Below are 21,830 nucleotides of genomic sequence, written 5' to 3'. Positions count from 1 at the left end.
TTTAGATAACTAGATTATAGCATCCTCTACATTGTACATGTTTTTAGAATTTTTTATAATTATTTTAACAGTGTTTTTAAATTTTGAGAGCAATAGAACGTAGTATTTTTATTTTTAAACCTATCACCCATCTTTAAAGATGACAGGTGCCTATCACCTTTTTAATGGATAACAGTAGTCTAGATGTACTATTTTTCAAAATGGATATCTATTTTTGTAATTTTCGGTATAAGAAATATATTAAAAAATCCCGGGGCGATTGGATGCATCTGGGCTGCATGCACGAGCGTCCAGGCACTGGTCTGTTGCTGGCAATCCACTCTCAACTGTCAATTCTCAATGTGCACACTTCCCTCACACAAAAAAGCAGAGAGAGAGAGCAGTACTCTGTTCCCTCCTGCTTTAAAAAAAAGAGCAATACTCTGTCCCAGATCAACAAATAGCTTTGTTTAGATACATCAACTTTGCATCGGCGACACCCAGCCTTATCACAGGGCGTACCACCAATAAACATTCGTATCAATTCACATGACATTGTTCAATTGTACATCGATCGAAGAGGAAAAGAAATAAAAAGAATAATACAGTAGTGCACCCATTTCATCGACCCGGCATTTTGATATTTTTCGTGCTAGGCAGGCAACAAACAATGCGTGCTTACACACACAGATATGGATATATTTGATTTGTGTGGCTAACGTCTTGATTAATTGATCAGTCAGTTAGCGGCCATGGCGGTGTGGGAGCGGATGGTCTTGGGGTAGAGGAACTTCTTGCCGCCGACGGCCACCAGGATCTTCTTGCTCAGCGCGTCTTCGTCCTGGTCGCTGGACTTGGTCACGTAGAACGTCCGGGAGAACCAGTCGACGAGCTCCGGCGCCGCGCACATCACCATGTGGAACGGCCAGTACCACCCGGGCCACGTCACGTAGTAGTCCCCCCGCCGCACGCTCGCCACCACCACCGCCGCCAGCGACTCCGTCTTGCCCACCGGCAGCGGCCCGACGTTTATCTGCGCGCATATACGTATATGTTTCTCGACGGTTAAGACCGCTTGTTGTTACACATGCATGCATGAAATGTTACTGTTTGGTGAAAAAAATTATGCTGGGTCGCGAGGAGAGGAGACGGGCGGAGCGTACGTCGCGGGCCACCTCGTCGATGCCGACATGGCCGTCCTTCTGGAGGCCCTTGCCCTTGGTGATGTTGGAGACGACGTACCCTGGCATGAGGATGGTGACGCCGACGTGGGAGCCCAGCTCAGCCCTCAGGGTCTCGTAGAACCGTATCACCGCGCCTTTGCTCGCCTGCAAAAGTGGAAGAAAAAGAAAATCTAAGAACCAGCTGATGCAACATTGTAACTACTGCGATCTGAATTCAGAATTCATGACTGGCGAATCTCTGACTAGTGCCGGTTCTAAGATTTTGGTGGCCCGGACGAAACAAAAAATAAGGTCTCCATTAAATTGAAACATCAAAAAATCAATCAATATATAAATTATAAAGATAATATTTGATCTATTAAAAAATTGTTTCTGATAAATGTTTAAAGTACTCACCTCGAAAACTATCTAGAGATCATCTTAAATTTATTCTAGTATTTTTAGATGCAAAGTCATTGATGAAAGTATAAACATCAATCTTATTTAGTAATTTCTTCTCAATGCATAAAGTTGCCAGACTATTTAATCTTTCTTGAGATATTATTCATCTCAAATAGTTTTTCAATAATTTCAACTTTAAAAAACTTCTTTCAGTTGACGCTACCGTTACAAGCACAATAAATAAGATTATCATATGGAACTTGCAAGAATTTGCATCCCTAACCTGTCAATTGATGGCTTATTGTAAATCTACCATGAGTGGACAACCTTAAATTTTAGGTTGGGGATAACCAGATGAAGATGATCATGTATCAAGTCAGACGCTAGGCATACCTTCGTTTTAAGAGTAAAGAAGGGGATAGAAACAGGTGAATTGGGGGTCTGCAAATAGCGGACGCCAATTGCCAAGTCGCCGATTAGGATAGGACTACACGAGAGGAAGCTATCTCATCTACTTCTCTGCACACAAGAAGATTACTAATTTGTGCTGCCGCTAACCTACTGAGAAGGAACCAAAACAGCAAAGCTGCTTCTTTTTGGTTGGTCAAAGGCCAAAGCCCATGCAAGATAATGTAATTGTGGTTGCTAATCGATTAAAATTTGGACTGTTATGTTTTATTAGATCATAAATAGTATATATGTACATATATGAGAGGGGAACTAGGTTTTGAGGACCCATGGTAGCCGCCTATTTGCCTCCCTCCAGAGCTGGCCCTGTCTCTGACGAGAGAATTTATGTTCATGTAGGGCATCCTGATTGACACCTCGATCTATCTAGGGCATCCAGGCTGTTTGTTTTTATTAGATCGCCAGATTCATTCATATGTAATTGGTGTGAGTTGGTACATGTACAAGGTGTTTGGTGAGCACAACTTATTGTCTCTGTATCTGCATATATGATAGGAATTTGCTTACGTTGTAGAAGCTCATCCGGGCGGTTGGGACTCTGCCGGCGACGGAGGAGGTGACGACGATATTGCCGCGGCTGGCCTTCAGGTACGGCAGCGCGAAGTAGGTTGGGTACACGGCACCCCAGAAATTGAGATCCTGCATCCATGCACCACCAGCAGAATATTCAGATGTCAGACAAGTTGGCCAATAGCACAAATTAATTAAGATTGCAAAAATGACTGGCCAGCTTTTGACAAGAAATGCGTTATAAATTTGAAAGCTAATCCGATTTAATTCGCTGGCAGTAGTGTTAAAGGCACTACAGTGCAACACTGCACCATTAGCTGATATGATATTGGTCTATTCGAGAGACACTACTATAAAACTAGATTTATATATCATTCATGATTACCGGTTCCTAATAGGTTAATAGTGATGTGGTATTACTATCGATTCGTAAGCCACGCAGAAAGAATTAGTCATCGTGACTTATAAACCGACAGTGATAAATATTATCATTGCCGATCAATGGATTGAGCTGGCAATGATGCTCTACTTCCTCATCACTACCGGCTTAATCCACGAACCGATAGTGATAGCATAACATCACTATCGGCTGATTAAATAAGCCGGTAGTGATGCTCCATTCCTTACCTTCTCTAAGCTCGAGCTAACAGATAGTTCGATCAGAACTTTCTCCCCCCTCACAAACTCTCAAATGGTAGCACCCACTTCATACATTCTCCCTCTTTAAATCCCCCATCACTCAAGCTCATTTTTTGTCAAGAAGAAGGTCTAGATGAGCTCTCTCTAACTATCCAAACAAAATTCATTCTTTTCTCTCTATTTGCTTATTTACCTTTTCTTTATTTTTTGACAAGTGAACTCTGGATTTTTCTCAAATAGCAAGTAAGCTTCTAGGAGCCTCTTGAGCTCAAATAAGTTGAAATCCCCAAGTTAAATCTTATATTTAACATTTTAACTCAAAATGTTAACTTAAAAACCAAAGTTGATCTTATCCCTTATTTTGATTTTTAATGAGTTAAAAAATTTTGCCATGATATTTAGGTATGTAGCAAAATCCAATTGTATTTTTTATATTTATTTAATTAGTAAGCTCCAATATAGAAATTTTATATATGAGCGTATTTATTTTTCATGTTTTCTTAATGAGTCATAGATAAGGGGTTGAATAATAAAGAAAATTTCTAGAAATGGCATCAACAAATACTCATCGGAAGCGGACGCGAAAGTATGAAAAAGGCGGCTCCTCCAACCTGAGCAAATTGCCAATAGGAGATAACAAGATAATTTATTTGTTGATGATCGCAAAATCTTCCAGATGTTATAAATTTGGATTTACAATAATGATATAATTGTGAATAGACAGAAGATGGATGTACGATACAAACCGTGTGAGCACAGATTACAAGAATAGCGTGGATTGTTTCCTGGTACAAGCCGTGAAGCACTAGTCAAATATATAGTCTCAATATATGTGATTTCCATGTGTCGATTGTGAGAACAAGAAGCAGTTTTTGACCACCTAGCAGATACATTCCCACATGATGCCAAAGGGCTTTATGCTAGCTATACTAGTTGGATTGAGCACGGTGAAGTTAGGATCATACAGGAAGGGCAATACATTAGCAGAGAAGATGAAGACTTGTATACCGATATCTCGGCTGACAAATACACTGATTTGCCGCCTGCTGGAGATATGTTGGTCGATGATGATCTAGAGGCGATGTTGGCCGACGTCAACTCCGATACCGAAGCTGATGATCTGGAGCAGATGTAATGCGATGGGGAGGGGAACTTCTCCAATGAAAGAGAGTTTCAAAAGTTCTAATGTATGGTAGAGAACTCTAAAACACCATTGTTCTCGGGCTATGAGAAGGAGCATACAAAGTTGTGTATCATGTTTTCACTGCTACCATTGAAGGCAAGCAATATGTGGTCTGATACAAACTTCACAGAGTTGTTACTATTCTTGCAAAAATTACTTCCAAAGGAAAATATGCTGTCAGAAAACACATACCAGGCTAAGCACGTTATGTGCCCATTGAGGTTGGAAGTGTAGAAAATACATGCATGCCCAAATGATTGCATGTTGCATCGCGGAGAGCATGAGGACTTGGAAGCGTGTCTCAACTGTGGTGCATCACAGTACAAGTGTGAACATGATGGTATCGATGGTGAAGGAAAGAATAAAAGGCCTCCCGTCAAGGTGATGTGGTATTTTTCTATAGTCCCCCATTTGGAACGTTTATTCGTGAACAAAAGGCATGTCGAATTGATGCGGTGGCACGCCAAGGAGCAAAAGGATGATGGAATGCTAAGACACCCCACTGATTCTATGTAGTGGAGAAATATTGATAGGAAATACAAGAAGCCCTTTATAGAAGATGTGAGAAATATAAGATTTGGGTTGTGTACAGATGGGATGAATCTATTCGGCAATATGAGCAGTAGTCATAGCACTTGGCTTGTGATTCTATGTATCTACAATATTTCTCTTTGGTTGTATATGAAGCGGAAGTACATTATGATGCTAGTGCTGATACCAGGGCCAAGGTAACCTACGATATTTATTTCTACCTGAAACCATTAATGGAAGATCTTGTAATACTGTAGAACGATGGTGTGTAGATATGGGATGCATACAAACAAGAAAACTTCACCTTATATGCAATACTGTTCGTAACAATCTAGGATTGGCCAGCCCTTGGCAACCTATCAGGCCAGACTGTCAAAGGCTACTGTGCGTGCATGCATTGTTTGAATGAAATAGAGAGCTTGTGGCTGAAGAATAGCTTAAAAATGGTGTACCTAGGTCATCATAAATTTCTTCTTAAGGATCACCCGTACAGCAGTAACAGGAGAGCTTTTGATGGAAAAGTTGAGACTCGATCACCTCCTAAGCATCGCACTAGGAGACAGATATATGAGATGGTAAAGGGACTTAGGGTTATCCTTAGAAAAGAACGCAGGAGTACACTAGTTCCGAAATCTAATCTTAGAGCTCCTATGTAAAAAAAAACTATTTTTTTATGACTTAGCTTATTGGACGGATTTGGTAGTTTGACACGCAATTGATGCCATGCACATTGAGAAGAATGCGTGTGATAGCTTGATTGGTACGTTACTAACATATGTGGAAAAACAAAGGATACACTCCAAGCACAAAAGGACCTGAAATGTTTGAAACTCAGACAGGATCTACATCCCGAAGATATGGTATAAGGCGATAAATATCTTGGTCCCGCTAGCTACAATCTGAGCAAGGCAGAGAAAATTGTAATGTGAAAGCGCTTGCATGGAATCAAAGTTCCATCCGGTTACTCCGCCAACATAAAGAGACTAGTAAACATGAAATATTTGAAATTAACTGGTTTGAAGTCTCATGAAATAAGCTGTAGGAAGACGTGGTCGCAACTCTATCCTAACTTGTGGCGTAGTTCCCTCCATTGTTTTTTTATATCATGGTGCATCTTATTTTTTCACATTGTGAAAGAGATACGGATTCTTAGCCCTGTGTTTCTGCACCAGATGTACCATTTTAAGAGATTCATGGGAGTTCTGAAGAAATATGTTCATAACAAAAATTAGCTAGAAGGCTGCATGACCTAGGGCTGGGAACCGAGGAGGTCATTGATTTCTGGGTCGACTACATGAATCTCAAATCGATTGGTGTGCCTGTATCTCGCTATGAGTGGAGGCTACAGGGGAAAGGGATGATAGGTACAAACACATTCTGACTAACGATCTTGTTTCATTCACGCAAGCACATTTTGTAGTTCTGTAACAATCAGTTGTAGTGGACCCATATGTCAAAGAACACCAGAAGATGCTATGCACCAGAAACCTAGGGAAGTCCGATGTTTGGATCGCACAAAAGCACCGAGATCATTTTGGTGCCTAGTTATGTATACAGGTGATGTAGTAGATAAAATATGCTTAGTTGACTGTGTTGGCTCATAGACCGTCAATTACAATCCTCACATTCCAAGGATATGACATAAATGGCTATACATTTAATACGAGAGCTCAGGATAATAAGAGCGCCAACCAAAAATAGCGGTGTTCGTATAAATGCCTATGACTGCAATGGAAATAGGGAGACCTACTACGGATTTGTAGAGGAGATCTAGGTGCTCAACTATGGAGTGTTAATCCTCTTTTGCAGTGCCAATGGGTCCGACTCCTAGGGGGTGTGAAGATCGACAAGTACGGTATGACTATAATGGACCAAAAACTCGTAGGATATAGAGAAGAACTATTTGTACTTGTGAATAATGTTATGTAAGTCTTCTATGTAAAGGATCTGGAGCCGGCTAACAAGGAGCAGCGCCACATGGTTTTCAAGGCAAAAGAAGGATTGTTGGAGTGAAGAATGTCATTGACGAGGAATACTACAATCAATTCGACACGCTACCTTCTTTCAGAGAGGATGTTGACCTAGGTCCCATAGAAGACACCGGCGAACCTCTCTATATACACCGTGATCATAATGAAGGGCGAATCGTTAAGATAAAGTAGCTAAATTGTATTAATTACTATGAATGAATTTGTTTTAGATGCAATTATACCTCACTTTTGTTATGGAAGCTTCAATTTGTAGTTTATGGTGGGAGATGTATTTATTATTGAGCATATTGATTTTTGATTTTTAATAATGAATTAGCAATCGCACAAGCTAGCACTATTGATATGTATTACTATTTTTTATTTTTAATGATTTACCTATAGTTATGAGCATATTTATTTTCAATTTTTAATAATTTAAAATATTTATCAATGAAATTAAGATATATAGTAAGATACAATTATATGTTTTAATTAATTAACAAGCCTCAATATGGAAACTTAGGTATGAATATATTTATTTTAACTTTTTATTGAATTAGAAAATTGAATCAGGAAATTTAGGTGTATACAAAACTTAATTTTTGTATATAGCAAGTTCAAATTTAAATAAATAAGTATTAGGATTTTAGGTCAACATAATGTTAATAAATATAGATAGTACAAACTCAATTAAAATCACTTGAGTAGCGCAGCGGTTTGTTTGATTTTACTTGGTATAGGTCATGGGTTTGAGTCTCTGCGCCCACGCACGAAGCTAAAATTAATTTTTTGCACCCCACGGCCCCAGCAGTGAAAGAGGTTTTACTGCCAGTGTACATATTGGGTCAGCAATAAAACTACTATCACTGCTGGTGGACTTATTAGGCCGGCAATAAAAGTAATTTCACTATCGGTAGTCCTCCTGAGCCGGCAGTGAAGGTACTATTTTATTGTCAGTGGTCATATTAAGTCAACAGTGGAAGTCCTCCCCTATAAAATACCTCGATGCCATACACCCTTTGACACATAGAAAATTTTTCTCCTTCCATGTGCCCTCCGCTAAAATGCCTCCCGACATCGAGAAGCCCACGCCACCGGAGGACCATGAGCCCGCACCAACGAGCTTGTGCCTATTGTCCATGTCCTCTTCGACACCGTCGTCCTCCTCGACGCCTAGCCCGCACATTCCGCCGCCTAACAGGTATCGACCGTTTTGAACTTTAATTGTGTGCTGCATTTGATCAACTAGCTTGTAATGTTGGATTATAGGAGAAGAGGAGAGGGGGTTCTAGTGGTGATTGTTGGGGTAACTTAATAATCTTTCTTATTTTCAAGTTTGTTGATGTGCTATAAAATGGTATAGCATCGTTGGTACATCATTTACATATTTGAAGAGAGAAATAATGTGTGGATATTGCTAGCTGGACAAAGAGATTGGTTTATTTAGTTATAAAGAGAGTTAGTGTGTTTAATAGAATCAATCATATGACAATGTAAATCAATATTGCAGTGTAATTACACATGCATATCACCAATGCAATATATTGGTTGATTTAGTCCAAAAGAGAGTTCAACATGTATGGATACAACCAACTTAAAAGAATGAGTTTTTAATATAGACTAATGGTTATCTGCATTGTTTCTTGTTTTTTGTGTGTGGAACATACGCACAACTTATTAGTTTCATGTTCTTCAGTAGCAAATGCTTTACCTATGTTGACACTCTGTTTGATTAGGCTGTGGATAGGGTATAGTTTTTTCAAGGTTGTTTTAGAATTATAATTTCCAGCTCATGAATTATGTATGCATGGTCTTTGGTGTTAGTGTAGTTTGTAGTATATTATTTTTGTATATTCTCTGAAATTTAGGACTGTTATAACATGATATGTTGTTCATCGTGGTTGGTAAACTGGAGTGTTCTTTAGTTGGGAGGAACATTATGCACAAGTTAATGGATACAAAGGAGCATGTTACAAAGAATACAAGTCCAAACATGAAGCTGTTGCAGCATACAACAGTTAAGTAATCGAAGCCGAGCTAAAATTGGCTAACTTCAAAAATAAGAACAAGTGTGATTTCATGTGTAAAGATATTATAATCTTAGTTCTGGTTGTAATCATCATTATTTTGCTATGTAAGATGATGTGACTTGTAAGATCAATGTGTCAACTATTAGTGCCTTTATGCTTATTTTGCTATGTAAGATGTGACTTTTTCATTAAATGTGGTCGTAACATACTTATTTACAATATTATTTGTGTATGCATTCTATCTATCGACTCCTTCATGTTTATCTCACTCTTTCGACAACCTCCCTCCCTCCCTCGTCGGCTTTATCTCTATCTCCCTCCTTTCTCTGCTCTTTATATGTAAAATACTCAACTGCTCGTCATCATTGTATGCAGAACTCCTAGGAGAGGATGGCATCACCAACCGCCGATTCAGCCTAGGTGCTACAAGGAGATGTAGTACCACTGTCAAATATTGAAGAAGGTAGCTTGAGCCACTACCTCAACCTGGACCAAACAAACGCTAGTGAAGGCGATGAGGTAATTCATAAGTAGATGAATGTATTTGTTCTATATATTATCGTATAGGTTCCTAATAGTTTTTTCTATTATGCGCAGATGCTTGATACTCTGGAACGTCACGACAATGAGCAATGCCAGTAGCGGCATTGTGTTCAAGGTCCCTCAAAGACACCTATGAGACAATTTGTGATCATGGAGGTCTCACCAGCAGGGAAATGAACTACACTAGAGAGAGTTCTGGAGCTATACAACTCAGTCTATGGGATTGTTGTTAAGGATCATATGACCATCAACTATATATTGTGGACTGGCGAAAGAGGTGATTTGCACATTGTTCCTGATTCGATCAAGAATGACATCTTATGGCCCAATATATTAGAGAAGTTTGACTTTCCTGAAGAGACAGATATAGAAGTAGTTAAGCGTAAGACGCTAATGATCATGAGCCTTTCATTTAAGAACTGAAAGGTGACACTGAAAAAAAATATGTGCAGAAAGGTACAACGCCAAATTTTTGCAAATGGCCGCAACTGGAAGATCATTGGCAAGACTTTGCAGAGTACAATTTGTCAGAAGAAACACAAAGATTGAGTGAGGTGAATAAAGCAAACCCGAAGAAGAACATGTACCCCCACAAAGTCGGCAGTCGTGGGTACGTGAGGAAAGAAAAGCAGTGGCAACAATAGCTACATGAACTATGAGAGAGAGGTGTCACGCTTGAGATGAAGGGTTAGAGCGAACAAGTGAAACACTTCCTTCTTGGGAGGGGTGCTTCTTACTCGTCTGATGGAAGTTTATCCTTTACGACCTTCGAAGATCCGAAAGTGACGCAAAATCTTGCAAAAAAGCTTATGGAAGCCCACGAGTAGTCTGCACAGGCTCTTTTAAGCCAGACAGAGATAGTGATGAGCTCACATTGGCCTTGGGAAATAAAGGGCACAGTGGTCGCACACAAGGTGTTGGGGTGGAATGGAATCCCAGGCGACATCGATAGTATAAGAGTTAAAAGAGATCCTAAGCAGAGAGAGATGTAGAATGAGAGGCAGAACAAGTTAGGATGATAGAAATGCTTGAACAAGCGATAAAAAGGAGAGGGAACATATAGAAGAAAAAATAGCACATGCAGTATGACAAGCCCTCATGCATGAACAGGGTGCCATTATGAGCGAACATGAATGACCAGCAGCATCTCCTAATGTTGTGCGCTCCAGCCCTGATGGTCATCGGAGTAGTTGTGGGTGGCGCCTTCTGAAGAGCCCTTCATTCTGCGACTCAGATAGGCTATGATTCGTGTCTCAGCCGGAAGGGACAGGCAGAAATGAACGGATACCATTCTCGAGTCCAGAGAGTTCCGAGAGCTGACTCCATCAATTATGTTGTGTACCTCATCACAGCACAGACACCATGTGAACTACACATTGGTGCTAGGAACATTGCCATCAAGGTGGCTTCAGACGTGGCTTATCTCCACGGCTCCCATAAATATTTGCACAGATATCCGATACCGGAGGGCTACGCCATTGTTGAAGTAGACGAGGCAGTTGACCAGTACCACCATGTTGAGATGAACTACCCCGTAGAGGAGGGGTGAACACTATAGGAGAGAAAGAGCACATATTCATCGCTTAGGATATGGTCCATATAGTGTTTCCACCAGGGACAGCTCCCGAGAATCTCTACTCTCCACAACACTCTGGGCCGTTGTCGCCTCAAAGATCTCCCTCTCCTCAACCATCCCCTAAAAGAAGTCCACCTCCTCAGCCATCGCCTCGAAGAAGTCCATCGCTCAAGAAGCCAAAACTATCAAGAAGCCAACCATCAGCTCAGAAAACAAGATCAGGTTCTGCAACATCCAAGCAGATAATATCATCTAAAAAGTCGGTGTCATCTAAGAAGTTGGTGGAACCCAAGGATGTCTATTCACTCACTACTGAGAAAACCAAAACAATTGTGGGCGCCAGTGTCACTTCTCATTTCCATCCTCCACCACATCCACCGAAGCCTGTTGTGCCTGAAGATGCCTTGAATTTTTTCATGAAAATGGCCAAAGCTAAACAGATGGGGGTGACTTCAAGTAAGCTGCTGACTGACTATGAACGCATTAGCAAGAAGCATGCCAAGAGCAAACCAGGCCTAGTCATTAAGGATGCTCCAAGCATTACGGACTTCCTAGCTGATTCAATAATAGCAGCAGAGGAACTAGCACGGCTTACTGTGGGAGTGCATATATCAAAGTTGGATGTTATATAGTCGTTTGAGTTGAGAAAACCTCTGGTTAAACCAGATATAGAAAGAAAACTTACAACTCAAATGCGCCGATTATATCAGTGGTACTTAGAGCAGTCCAGGCAAGATTTTCAAGCATTCCCCATAAGATACAGAGATGAATATTTTCTCAACGGGAACGACTTCTTCTAGTTGGAATCCTTGCACCTGTATGAACTGTACAAGGAAGATGCCCTCGATGTGGCTATAGTCAGAGCATGCACTTTATAAATGACTTGTGCATATAATTCACGTTATATGATCTTGTGCCTTGAAATTACATACCTAACTTCTCCTTTTCATAGAATGGAGATCCAAACATATGAACAATACTTAGATAAGAAAGTAGGATTCATCGATCCTAGGCTTGTGAACCAGAAACTTGTAACGAATAATCTAGACTTCACCGAGGACTACTTATTGAAGTGTCTGCTTCACTACCAATACAAGAAATCCATACTCTTATTCTACAGCTATGAGTGTGTGTTTGCGCGCTAGGGCGTTCTCATTTTATAGGCAACTTAATTCTAGTACTAATTTGCTATGGTGACATATTCTGCAGTTTTTATTGGATCCTCTTTGTCATCCACCCAGACTTAAGCACGATCATTATCTTAGACTCACAAAAGAGAGATAAGACGACTTACCAACACCTCATCAACATGCTAAACAGGTTAACTCGATCATTTAATCTTCTCTACGGTTGCACCTAAGTTTAATTGATATTCATATTCACGTATAGGGCGTACACAAGATTCCACAAAAAGAGTGTTATCCACTTTTCATTCAAGAAGCATTACGATGTAAAAATCGACTTTCTAGTACATAATCCATATTCATGTCTTGCATTTCCTACTAAATAAAAAGGTTCAATTAATTATACTAATGAATCCTTTCATTTTGAAGTGTATGAGGCAGCCACCCGACAGCAATCTCTGCGCGTTTTATATTCTTACTTTCATACACGCATTCAGCCCGGACAGAGACGCTATTAGGTTCAATGATCTTGATGTATAAAATAATATATCGATGCCTTATTTTCAATTTCTACACATGTTCAAGGGCTAATTCTTTCGATTCTTCAAACACAATGCTCCAAACTATGTATAAATGTGTTACAACCTGCAGAAATACATGCCCTTCAAAAACAGATGGATGGGTTCTTCTTGGAACATGTTATCAACCCAAACGGCTAGTTTCATGAACCGATTGTGCCATCCACGCGTGAGAGACCTTTGATAATACCGTACCTTCTAGTAGAGAGTAAGGCTACCAAGGGGCTTGACAACATATTATATTTTGCCAATTGATACAATATTAATGAATGACATTAATTACTATTTATTAATAAATGATATGAGTTACTTTGTATGATGCAAAGTTGGTATCGTCGGATGACTCTTCGACAGAATGGCCTTCTAAAGATGATGCGAAGGAGGAGCAAGAAGCAGTGACCAGTAAGCATGCCTAGGAGGAGGATGAGAGACTGACCCGTCAGCTATGCACTACGGAGGAGCAAGAAGCAGCATTCCATAAGTGTGCCTAGGAGGCGGAGGATGAGAGGCTATCCCGTCAACTGTGCACTGCGGAGGAGCAAGAAGCAGTGTCTCGTAAGCATGCCTAGGAGTTGGAGGACGAGAGGGTGGCCTGTTAGTGTGCTATGAAGGAGGCCGAAGGCTCAAATTGTAGAGGCGTACAGGCGTTAGACTTCAATGTCTTTGACACACCAGCGAGCCTGGAGCATAGTCAATGCTGCGGTAGATTAGGTGTAGCCAGATTCTCCGCTCCACCACCATCGGTCCCCCGGCATCCCAGGACGTACACACTCCATCAGTCTTCAATGCGGAGATGCGGTCCTCATCGCAGGAGAGGTAGAGGGATACTGGACTGGTTCAACTCGACTGACTTTTCAAAAGGTGACCTGTGAGAACTATTATGTATATATGTGTGTTTGTCGATTCATGACTTATAATATTTTTTCATTACTATGTATTAAGTAAGATGCTTTTATTATTGATTTACAGTAAATATATGTACCGGTGTATGCATGTATTGAGAGAGAGACGGAGAGATCGAGGAGAGAGGAGTACAGAAAGGACAGAGAGAGGAAGGACCGAGAAGGGAGGAGAGGGAAACACTACTGACTGAAACCTTCAGCCGGCAGTGATTCCAACGAATCATTGCCGAAGGCTTCAACCGGTAGTGATGCCTTGAGTATCACTATCAGCCAAATCCTTCAGCCGACAGTGATAACCATCTTCACTACTGGTCCACCGAGCCGGCAATGATAGTCCTCAACTATCACTGTCTGTTGCCCACAACCAGCAGTGAAGGGGAGTTTGGAACCGATAGTGAAGAGGATTTTTGCTATAGTGGGAATAACGTGGCAGCTAAGTGCATATAATAATGTGTCATAGGTGCGTGAGTGCGAAGCAAATGTAAGACTCGTTATTAGTTTTCTCATCAAGGAAAATCCTATTACTTTTATAAATTTTAGCTGATGGAAGTGCAAAAATACAGAAATGTCATGATCTCGGTTATTTTCTCCGGGAAAACTGCAACGTATAACAGAGTTTTGTTGAGTTGATCTCTTACAATCACGTTGTGGAAGGCGGTTATGTTGGTGATTTCTTCGAAGAAGCAGCTGGACCAAATCCCCGCGTTGGCCACCAGGTGATTCACTGTTGAAAAAATACATCAAAATCAGCATTTGAGTTGCAAAAAAAAAAGTATTTTAACACAACTACCACCAGAATCAAACTCTTTTAAACTTCAATCTAAAACATTTTTATAAATATACTATATTCGTTCTCAAATAGATGTCATTTTAGAAATTTGATTTTGTTCTTAAATAGATATCATTTTATATTTTCAAGATGGTGTTTTATTAGAGTTCTCGTATTAAAGATTATTGAAAAGTGAAGTTTTAATTCAATTATTGTGGTGGATTAGTGGCTTTTGTGTTATTGATTGAATGTTGCAGAAATCGAGAAGGGTAAACATGTTATGCATAAAAAAAATTATTACAATCTTATTCTGTGTGCCGAAGATTAAAATGATATTAAAAGAGAATGGAGATAACTATAAGTCAGAAATTGGTAGCGAAACTTGTGTTCTGGATGCCTTTTCATCATCAAAGTGACAACTATACATACGTGGCTCGGTGGAACATTTGCTAACAGGTCTTACAAATTTTATTTTGAACAACTATTGCCATATATTCCTTTCAAACCACTACAGGATATCAAGATTGATGTAGCAGCTAGCTGGTGTCATGGAGCCTTCTACTGTTTGCGATACTGTCCTGAAACAATTTGGAAGAGCACTTGGTACAAATAAGAGAATTGTAGGTAGCTCTAACATTCCTATCAGCCAAATTGGACCTCACTTCACTATCCCTGAAAGTGATTTGCTTTTCACATTGTCATTGGCAGCTACCCTCAGCTACCAGTGAGCTCGACCATGGGGCAAGGGGGCGATGATTGCGTGGAATTTAATAAATTAATTTCAAAACAAGATGAAAATAGTTAATATATATTATCGTCGAATGGATTGTACGGCTCTCCAATCAATCTTGACTTTTTACGTTTCATTTTTATCAGTGTTATTGTTGATAACCTTAGTACCGTAAAGAATTGTGCGCGAGCGTGTCAACTTAGTTTACTTGTCGATCTGGAGTGTGGGCATTGATGAAGTCTTAGAAATGTATTCTAGATTTTTTAAGTCACTCTTTGACTAAGGAAATGGCGTACATTACCAGCCTAAGCCTCTAGATATTGTTGCATCAGTGCACCTTACACGCAACGACTAATTAGTATAGATAAGGCTACATTAGAAGTCTCTATTTTGTTTTTTTAGCTATCATATAATTTGACTCTTGTGGTGCAGTCTTTTTCTATTTAACAAGTGTCAATATACAATCTTTTTCTATTAACTCGACTGGAAGAGAGAAGCTGGAATATTCGAGACAGTTGCAAGCTGGTGCAGTCCGGATGGTCACCACTGCTCCTATTCACTTCTACTACTGTAGCTAGCAATTAAACATGCCACCAACCGGGAAATGCAAGATCACATGAGTTTGTACCCACAATTTATCTTTTCTACTTGATACTCATCTATCTCTTAATTCTCTTTATATATTATAATTTTTTTACTGACTTCTTGAACACAAATTTTAACACAAATAAAGAATCATAATAAACCATGTGTGCATATATCTTATAATTTTTTACTTACTTTTCAATCACAAATCTCAATACAAATAAACAATCCTAATAAACATGTGTGCATATATTAATGTGAAATTTTCCTTTCTATCACCCACCACACAGCAACACCCGTATATATGCTATAAACAGTGGACGCTTCTATGTGATGTAGGAGTACTTGTTAACTTCGTAAACGTGTTACCACGTCGGAGCATGTAAAAAAACTGTCACAGCATGTAATTAAAAAAGTACTGGCAGTTAAACTGTAATTAAGAAGCGGCAGGGCTGTAGCTAAGCTAGGTATATGTATCTGTACTGACGTTTTCCGAAGTGGGCGACGGTCTCCTCGACGGCGCGCTTTGCCTCCTCCACCTTGGTGATGTCCGCCGGCACGACGAGCACGTCCGGCGCGCCCAGGTCGTGCGCCGTCTTGGCCACGGCTCGCAGGGTGATCTCCGTCCGCGCCACCAGCGCCACGCACGCGCCTTTCCTCGCGTACTCGTACACCAGGTGCTGAAACAGAACGACGTTAGAAGAAGGGATCAGTCTTTTTAGAAAAAATGGCTAACCAGTAGCTAGGTTGTTAGATTATGTCTAATGGATTTTCTTATTAAAATCTTTTTTAAAGAGATTTTTGTTTGCTTTAGTGCTTTAACGATTTTTCTTTATAGTTTTTTTTCCAAAAGGATTCTAGGGTTATTTTCATCTGGATGAGATTATCTCTTCTGTTCCTTTACGAATCAATTAGAAAAAAATTATTGAAATAAGAGAAAATAAAAGAAATAGGAACGAAAAACAAAATTAAAAAAAAACGAAATGAAGAAAAAATAGTGAAATGGTCTTATATGCAAGGTTCACCCGATTTCTCCAAGTTCATCTCATTTTATCGTCTTTTAGTTTTCCCAGTACCAAATGTTGTTTGATGTGCACACACATCTTGCGTGCTGCATCTGCCACCGTTGGTAAGTTCACATCAAGAAATGAAGATCGATCATATCGAGGACAGAACTATAGCAGCTAGTACTATATTTACCAGACTGTATCTCTGATGGTTCAGGGTCCTCATGAAGTCTGATGATTCGGTGATTGTAGAGTTACTTGCAGCCGAAGCTAGCACGGCTGCTACTGCAATAATCTGTGTCGTCTTGCTAATGAGGCTATGCATGAGGGTTCCCGGAAGCCCATGCTCACAGTTAATTCATGCCAGAGTCGAGCAAATCCTGATAAGCTAGCTGGGCGCAACATCAGCTTCCAACATCGACGTTACAGGACTTCCTATTATCCTATAGCAAGTAAACTTTCGGGTTTCTTCTGACACATAGAAAAAAATTCGAGGGATTTCTGCGGGATTTGTACGTAATGATTCCTGTGATTTTTGTTTGCTCCGACGTTTCAAATAACTTGGCATATTTTTGTTTGTTCTTCTGATTTGTATGTACCTACCTATATTTATACACAAAGGTGCATAATTGTATATCGGTAGCACTGCTGATACATGCTTCTTCAAGTGTATAATAATGTTCCAAACTGGAAATAGTTATGCCTCAACTTATTTTGATACACTTTCTTCATATGTATGGCATTTTCCCTGAGTGAGAGAGAGGAGTCAATTTTGGTCTTAAAAGGGAAATTATTATTTAGTAGGGTCACTAGAGTTGGTGCTGATGAAACTAGATGCACTTGTTGAAGGAGATTTTTGTGTGACGCTCTCAGCATTATGTTACGAAAGGTCCGTTTAGTATCCCAGTATTACGTATACGGTAGTTGGGAATTAATTGGAGAAACTGCTGGAAAGAGACAGTACCCTATTTATATGACGGCAAAATAAATTAATGGGTTGTTTGCCGACATGAATGTACATAATCTATGCATGCAAAGATCTGAGGTTTTTCCTCTCGTAACATCTGAAAAAGGGTTAAGCAAAATCCACTATCCTGCTGCTTATTGATCAGCATCTCAAACGTAGGAGAACATCATTTATCGAAACCTCAAATAATCTAGACCAAAGAAAAACAAAACCAAACCTGTCATCTAAAATATAATGTAAAAGAATTAAAAAAGATTAAAAGAATGAACTCCCCAATATAATATAATGTAACTGAAAACTCAAAAGTCGCAACCACCAAACCAGAGTGGGAAAACAAATGTTTGTTTGATATTTACACGTGAACATGGTATTATATATTTTTTCTGATGTACGTTCCTCCCCCGCTAATCGCATCCACCACAAAAGTAAATTCTTCTTTCACAGCTTGAGAGATCAGCACGTAGCCAACCAAACAAACTGCTCCCACATAATTAATTCAGAAACTGCATTACATGCAGTTCAACAACCATTCATAAAGCTGCACCATTCCGTGTGCCAGTAGAAAGGGCACTACTGCATAATACTACATAATTAGTACTGAAGATGTATTAATACCAGTTATTAAACTCCTACACATAAACAACGATTGAGTAGTAAATAATCGACACTGAGTAGCAAAAAATATATATGAAAATTATAGCCTTCGATGAGATCTACAACTTTATAGTTGATTTTTTTTAATTTGAGGTCATTTAAATAGCCAAAGAATTATAATAAAGCTGCAGCAGTGGTCGATAATAGCTCACATTAAAAAATTCATAGTTTTTTCACACGAAGTTGGATGGGCAAAAACTTTCTATAAAAATTGTAGCTCTCAATAAAATCTACAACTTTGTAGTTGATCATTTTTTTATTTGAAGTAATTTAACTGCACAAATGAATCAATAAAGACTGTCGAAAGAACCACACACAGGGTCACAAACTAAAGTCTTGGATCTAGTGTAAAACTAGTAGGAATCATTGAAAAAAACCACATATTTGACCATAAATATGAAAAGTGCAAATTCAAAGATTTTTATCACGAGTTTGGTATCTTTAATTGATGAAACGTCTGCGCAGAACTAGCTTTCAGATTAAGCAATGTCTAAAAAATTTCAGTAAATCGGAGAAGGTAATTTTTTATGAAAACTTTAGAAGTCCTGTCGAGGGTCTTCTGATCTTTTTTGGATCAAGAAGTGTACAGGTCTAAAAACTTGTATTTTTTTCGGATGCGCCTCCTCGTTAGCTTCGAAAGTAGATGTCGAACGTCAAAATCAAACTCCGTATGCAAAAGTTATGGTTGTGTTACTAAACACTGCATAGATTAGACACAAACTTGAAATACAGAGTTGGATGAAGACAAACTTTATATGAACATTATAGAACTCGACGAGATGTACAATTTTGTATTTGATAATTTTTTCATTTGAGGTCATTTAGATGTCTAAATAACTATTCAAACGTTCGGTCAAAAGATGTCAAAAGGATTTATTGTGCTACTATGCTCACGAAAGGACGATAGCTGAGATGGTTAGAGGGGTTACGCGTACGTGTAGGCTATGAGGTCTTAAGTCCGAGTCTGGTTACCGCATACGAGTAAATATCATGTGACTTGCGAATGCTGGACGCGTTTGGATGGGCACCCTCTGATCGGGTGCTCCTGATCGTGAATTTTTTTTTGAAGTTTTTTCGATAAAAAATATTGAATCGAGATCGAGACTATCAGTGCCGTTTTTATGTCTATCACTGATAGTCAATGACTATCAGTATCGAGTAATTAATATCATTTAAAATCTGTTATTGACGATAATTTTAAATCGACACCGATGAAAATATGGAGTGAGACCAAAACCAAACCTATCAATCGCAAACGGGTACGTACTCTTACAACTGGTTCGGCCCGTTCTGTGAATCATAAAGGATGTGCACGTACATGCATGCACGCCATGGCAAGTGGTAAAACTGACAGCCCGGCCAGCGTAGCAGATAGTAAAGCTAGCGCAATGCACTCGCCGTCCCCGGAGAGAGAGAGAGAGTACACGCGCTCGAAACGAAGCTGAAAGGCTAAGCTACGTACGACACGTGTGCATGTAGGCGTGCCTGTTAATTGGTGCTAGTACGCACTACGCAGGCAGTGAGCTAGGCAGGAGCACAAGGAAGCAAATTATATATATGTATGGTATAGACAGAGGTCTTATGAGGGGTTTTTCTCCTAGAAGTTTCACAGATTTTGCTTTGGGAGCGTAGGGCACTGACCTCGCCGATGCCAGAGGATGCGCCGGTGACGAGCACGACCTTGCCGCGGAGGTCCTCCCCCTTGGCGAAGGGCCTGACGAGCAGCCTGGCGACGAGGCGGCAGACGAATGCGACGGGGAGGTAGATGAGCAGCACCAGCAGCAGGCCCACGTGCATGAAGCAGCTCAGAAACACGTCCACCGCCGCCTCCTTGCTCATCTTCGCGGTTGCGGCGGCAACGATGTACGGTTTCTTCTGTCTGGCCGGCCTGCTCCTGCTCCTACTAGCTTGGAATAACGGCGGCGGAAGAGGAGGTGGAGTTGCCGAGCAGGAGCAGGAGCAGAGGACAAGCAGCGGAGGTGTGGGAGCCTGTGGCGTGGTATTTATGGACGACCAGCCGGAGAGCTGCGAGGGAAATGATGCGTGGGTGGGGGTTGCTGCACCTATACGGGAACAAATACTGTACTATGCTAGTACTACATTGTATTATTCTATGTACTTTTCCTACTCCTACCATGGCCAGCAGTAGTAATACTGTGTGTATGATGTAGCAGTGCAATATTGTTGGTTTGTCATGGTAGCTGCACCGTTGATCGATGCAACCTCAGACAGGGCCCAGAACGGTGTAATGTGGCGCCCAGGTGTGGGGGCGGTGACCGGAGTTAATACCGGCGCCGGTGAGGTCGCCATCATGTCTAGCCCAGGGGCGCCGCACCATTTACCAATTAACACCCGGCAGCTTCAAAGCAAAGATCGAGTTCATCGATCGAAGGGATTATATGTATGTAATTAACTTTTTTTTTTGTTTCATCGATCTCAAAGGATGGATAGTCAAAGGATGGATGGCTACGATGCTTCAGCCGGTCGACGTACATCTCGCTCCAAGAGCTTGCATTGGTCGCCCTAGGTAGTACGGAGTACTGTTGTATAACCCCACGTGCAGTGGTGACTTAGAGAATTTTCATTAAATGTGTATGAGTGTACCGGAGTATTGCGCTGATATAAAACTAGATTTATATGTTGACGCATCATTACCGATTAAACGACAGTGATAAAGTATTACTGTTGGTTTAAAAGCTATGTAAGAAGAATCAACGAATATAGTTTATGAACTGGTAGTAATGAAGGGTATCATTGCCAGCTGATAGCTTAAGCCGACAGTGATGCTTCACTACCGGGTGAGGACACTAGCCGGCAGTAATACCTAAACTATCACTGCCGGTTCTAGCTATGATCCGGTAGTGATACTTCATCAGGTATCACTAAAGTTTCGTGTTATGAACCGGTAGTGATAATAAGTAACATTGCCGGTTCGTGTGACGAACATGCAGTGATAATGGATGACAATTTATCATAAAAACTCATAATTTTTTCATATGAAGTCACACGAGGAAAAACTTTAAATGAAAATTATAGCCCTCGATGAGATCTACAAGTATGTATGAAAACTTTTTAATTTGAGGTTATTTAAATGCCCGAATAATCTTAACAATATTTTAACCGTGATCGATGACACCTTATCTTAAAACATTCATAACATTTTCATACAAAGTTGGATGAAGACAAACTTTATATGAAAATTATAGCACTCGATACGATCTACAACTTTGTAGTTGACCATTTTTTTATTTGAAACCATATAGATACACAAATAAATATCTAAAACTAGTAGAGAGCGAGCCACAAACCTAAGCACAAACTTTAGGCATGGATCTAGTGTAAAACACTAGTAGAAATCATTAAAAAAGACACATAGAGGGCAATAAATTGAAAACAATAAATTTAAAGATTTTTATCGTAAGTTTGGTCACTTAGATTGATGAAATATCTACGTAGCACTAATGTTAAGACATAGCACTATGTCTCTAAAAACTTTTAGGCAAATCGGAGAAGGTCAATT

General features: G+C 40.0%; 1 protein-coding gene across 1 annotated transcript; it reads right to left on the bottom strand.

The window, feature by feature from the left end:
- Window positions 1-430: 430 nt before the first annotated feature.
- LOC133887031 (11-beta-hydroxysteroid dehydrogenase A-like) lies at window positions 431-20,479 on the bottom strand. The gene is made up of 6 exons (XM_062326940.1): window positions 19,952-20,479; window positions 16,170-16,362; window positions 14,237-14,322; window positions 2,520-2,651; window positions 1,143-1,307; window positions 431-1,012 (listed from the first exon to the last, which is right to left on the bottom strand). The coding sequence occupies exons 1-6, from the start codon at window positions 20,147-20,149 to the stop codon at window positions 719-721; spliced, it is 1,068 nt and encodes a 355-aa protein (XP_062182924.1). The 5' UTR covers window positions 20,150-20,479; the 3' UTR covers window positions 431-718.
- Window positions 20,480-21,830: the final 1,351 nt, after the last annotated feature.

The sequence above is a fragment of the Phragmites australis genome, chromosome 12 (genome assembly GCF_958298935.1).
Source record: "Phragmites australis chromosome 12, lpPhrAust1.1, whole genome shotgun sequence".
Classification (NCBI taxonomy): Eukaryota; Viridiplantae; Streptophyta; class Magnoliopsida; order Poales; family Poaceae; genus Phragmites; species Phragmites australis.
The sequence above is the reverse complement of the archived record's forward strand: the minus strand, read 5'-3'. Positions and strand labels throughout refer to the sequence as shown.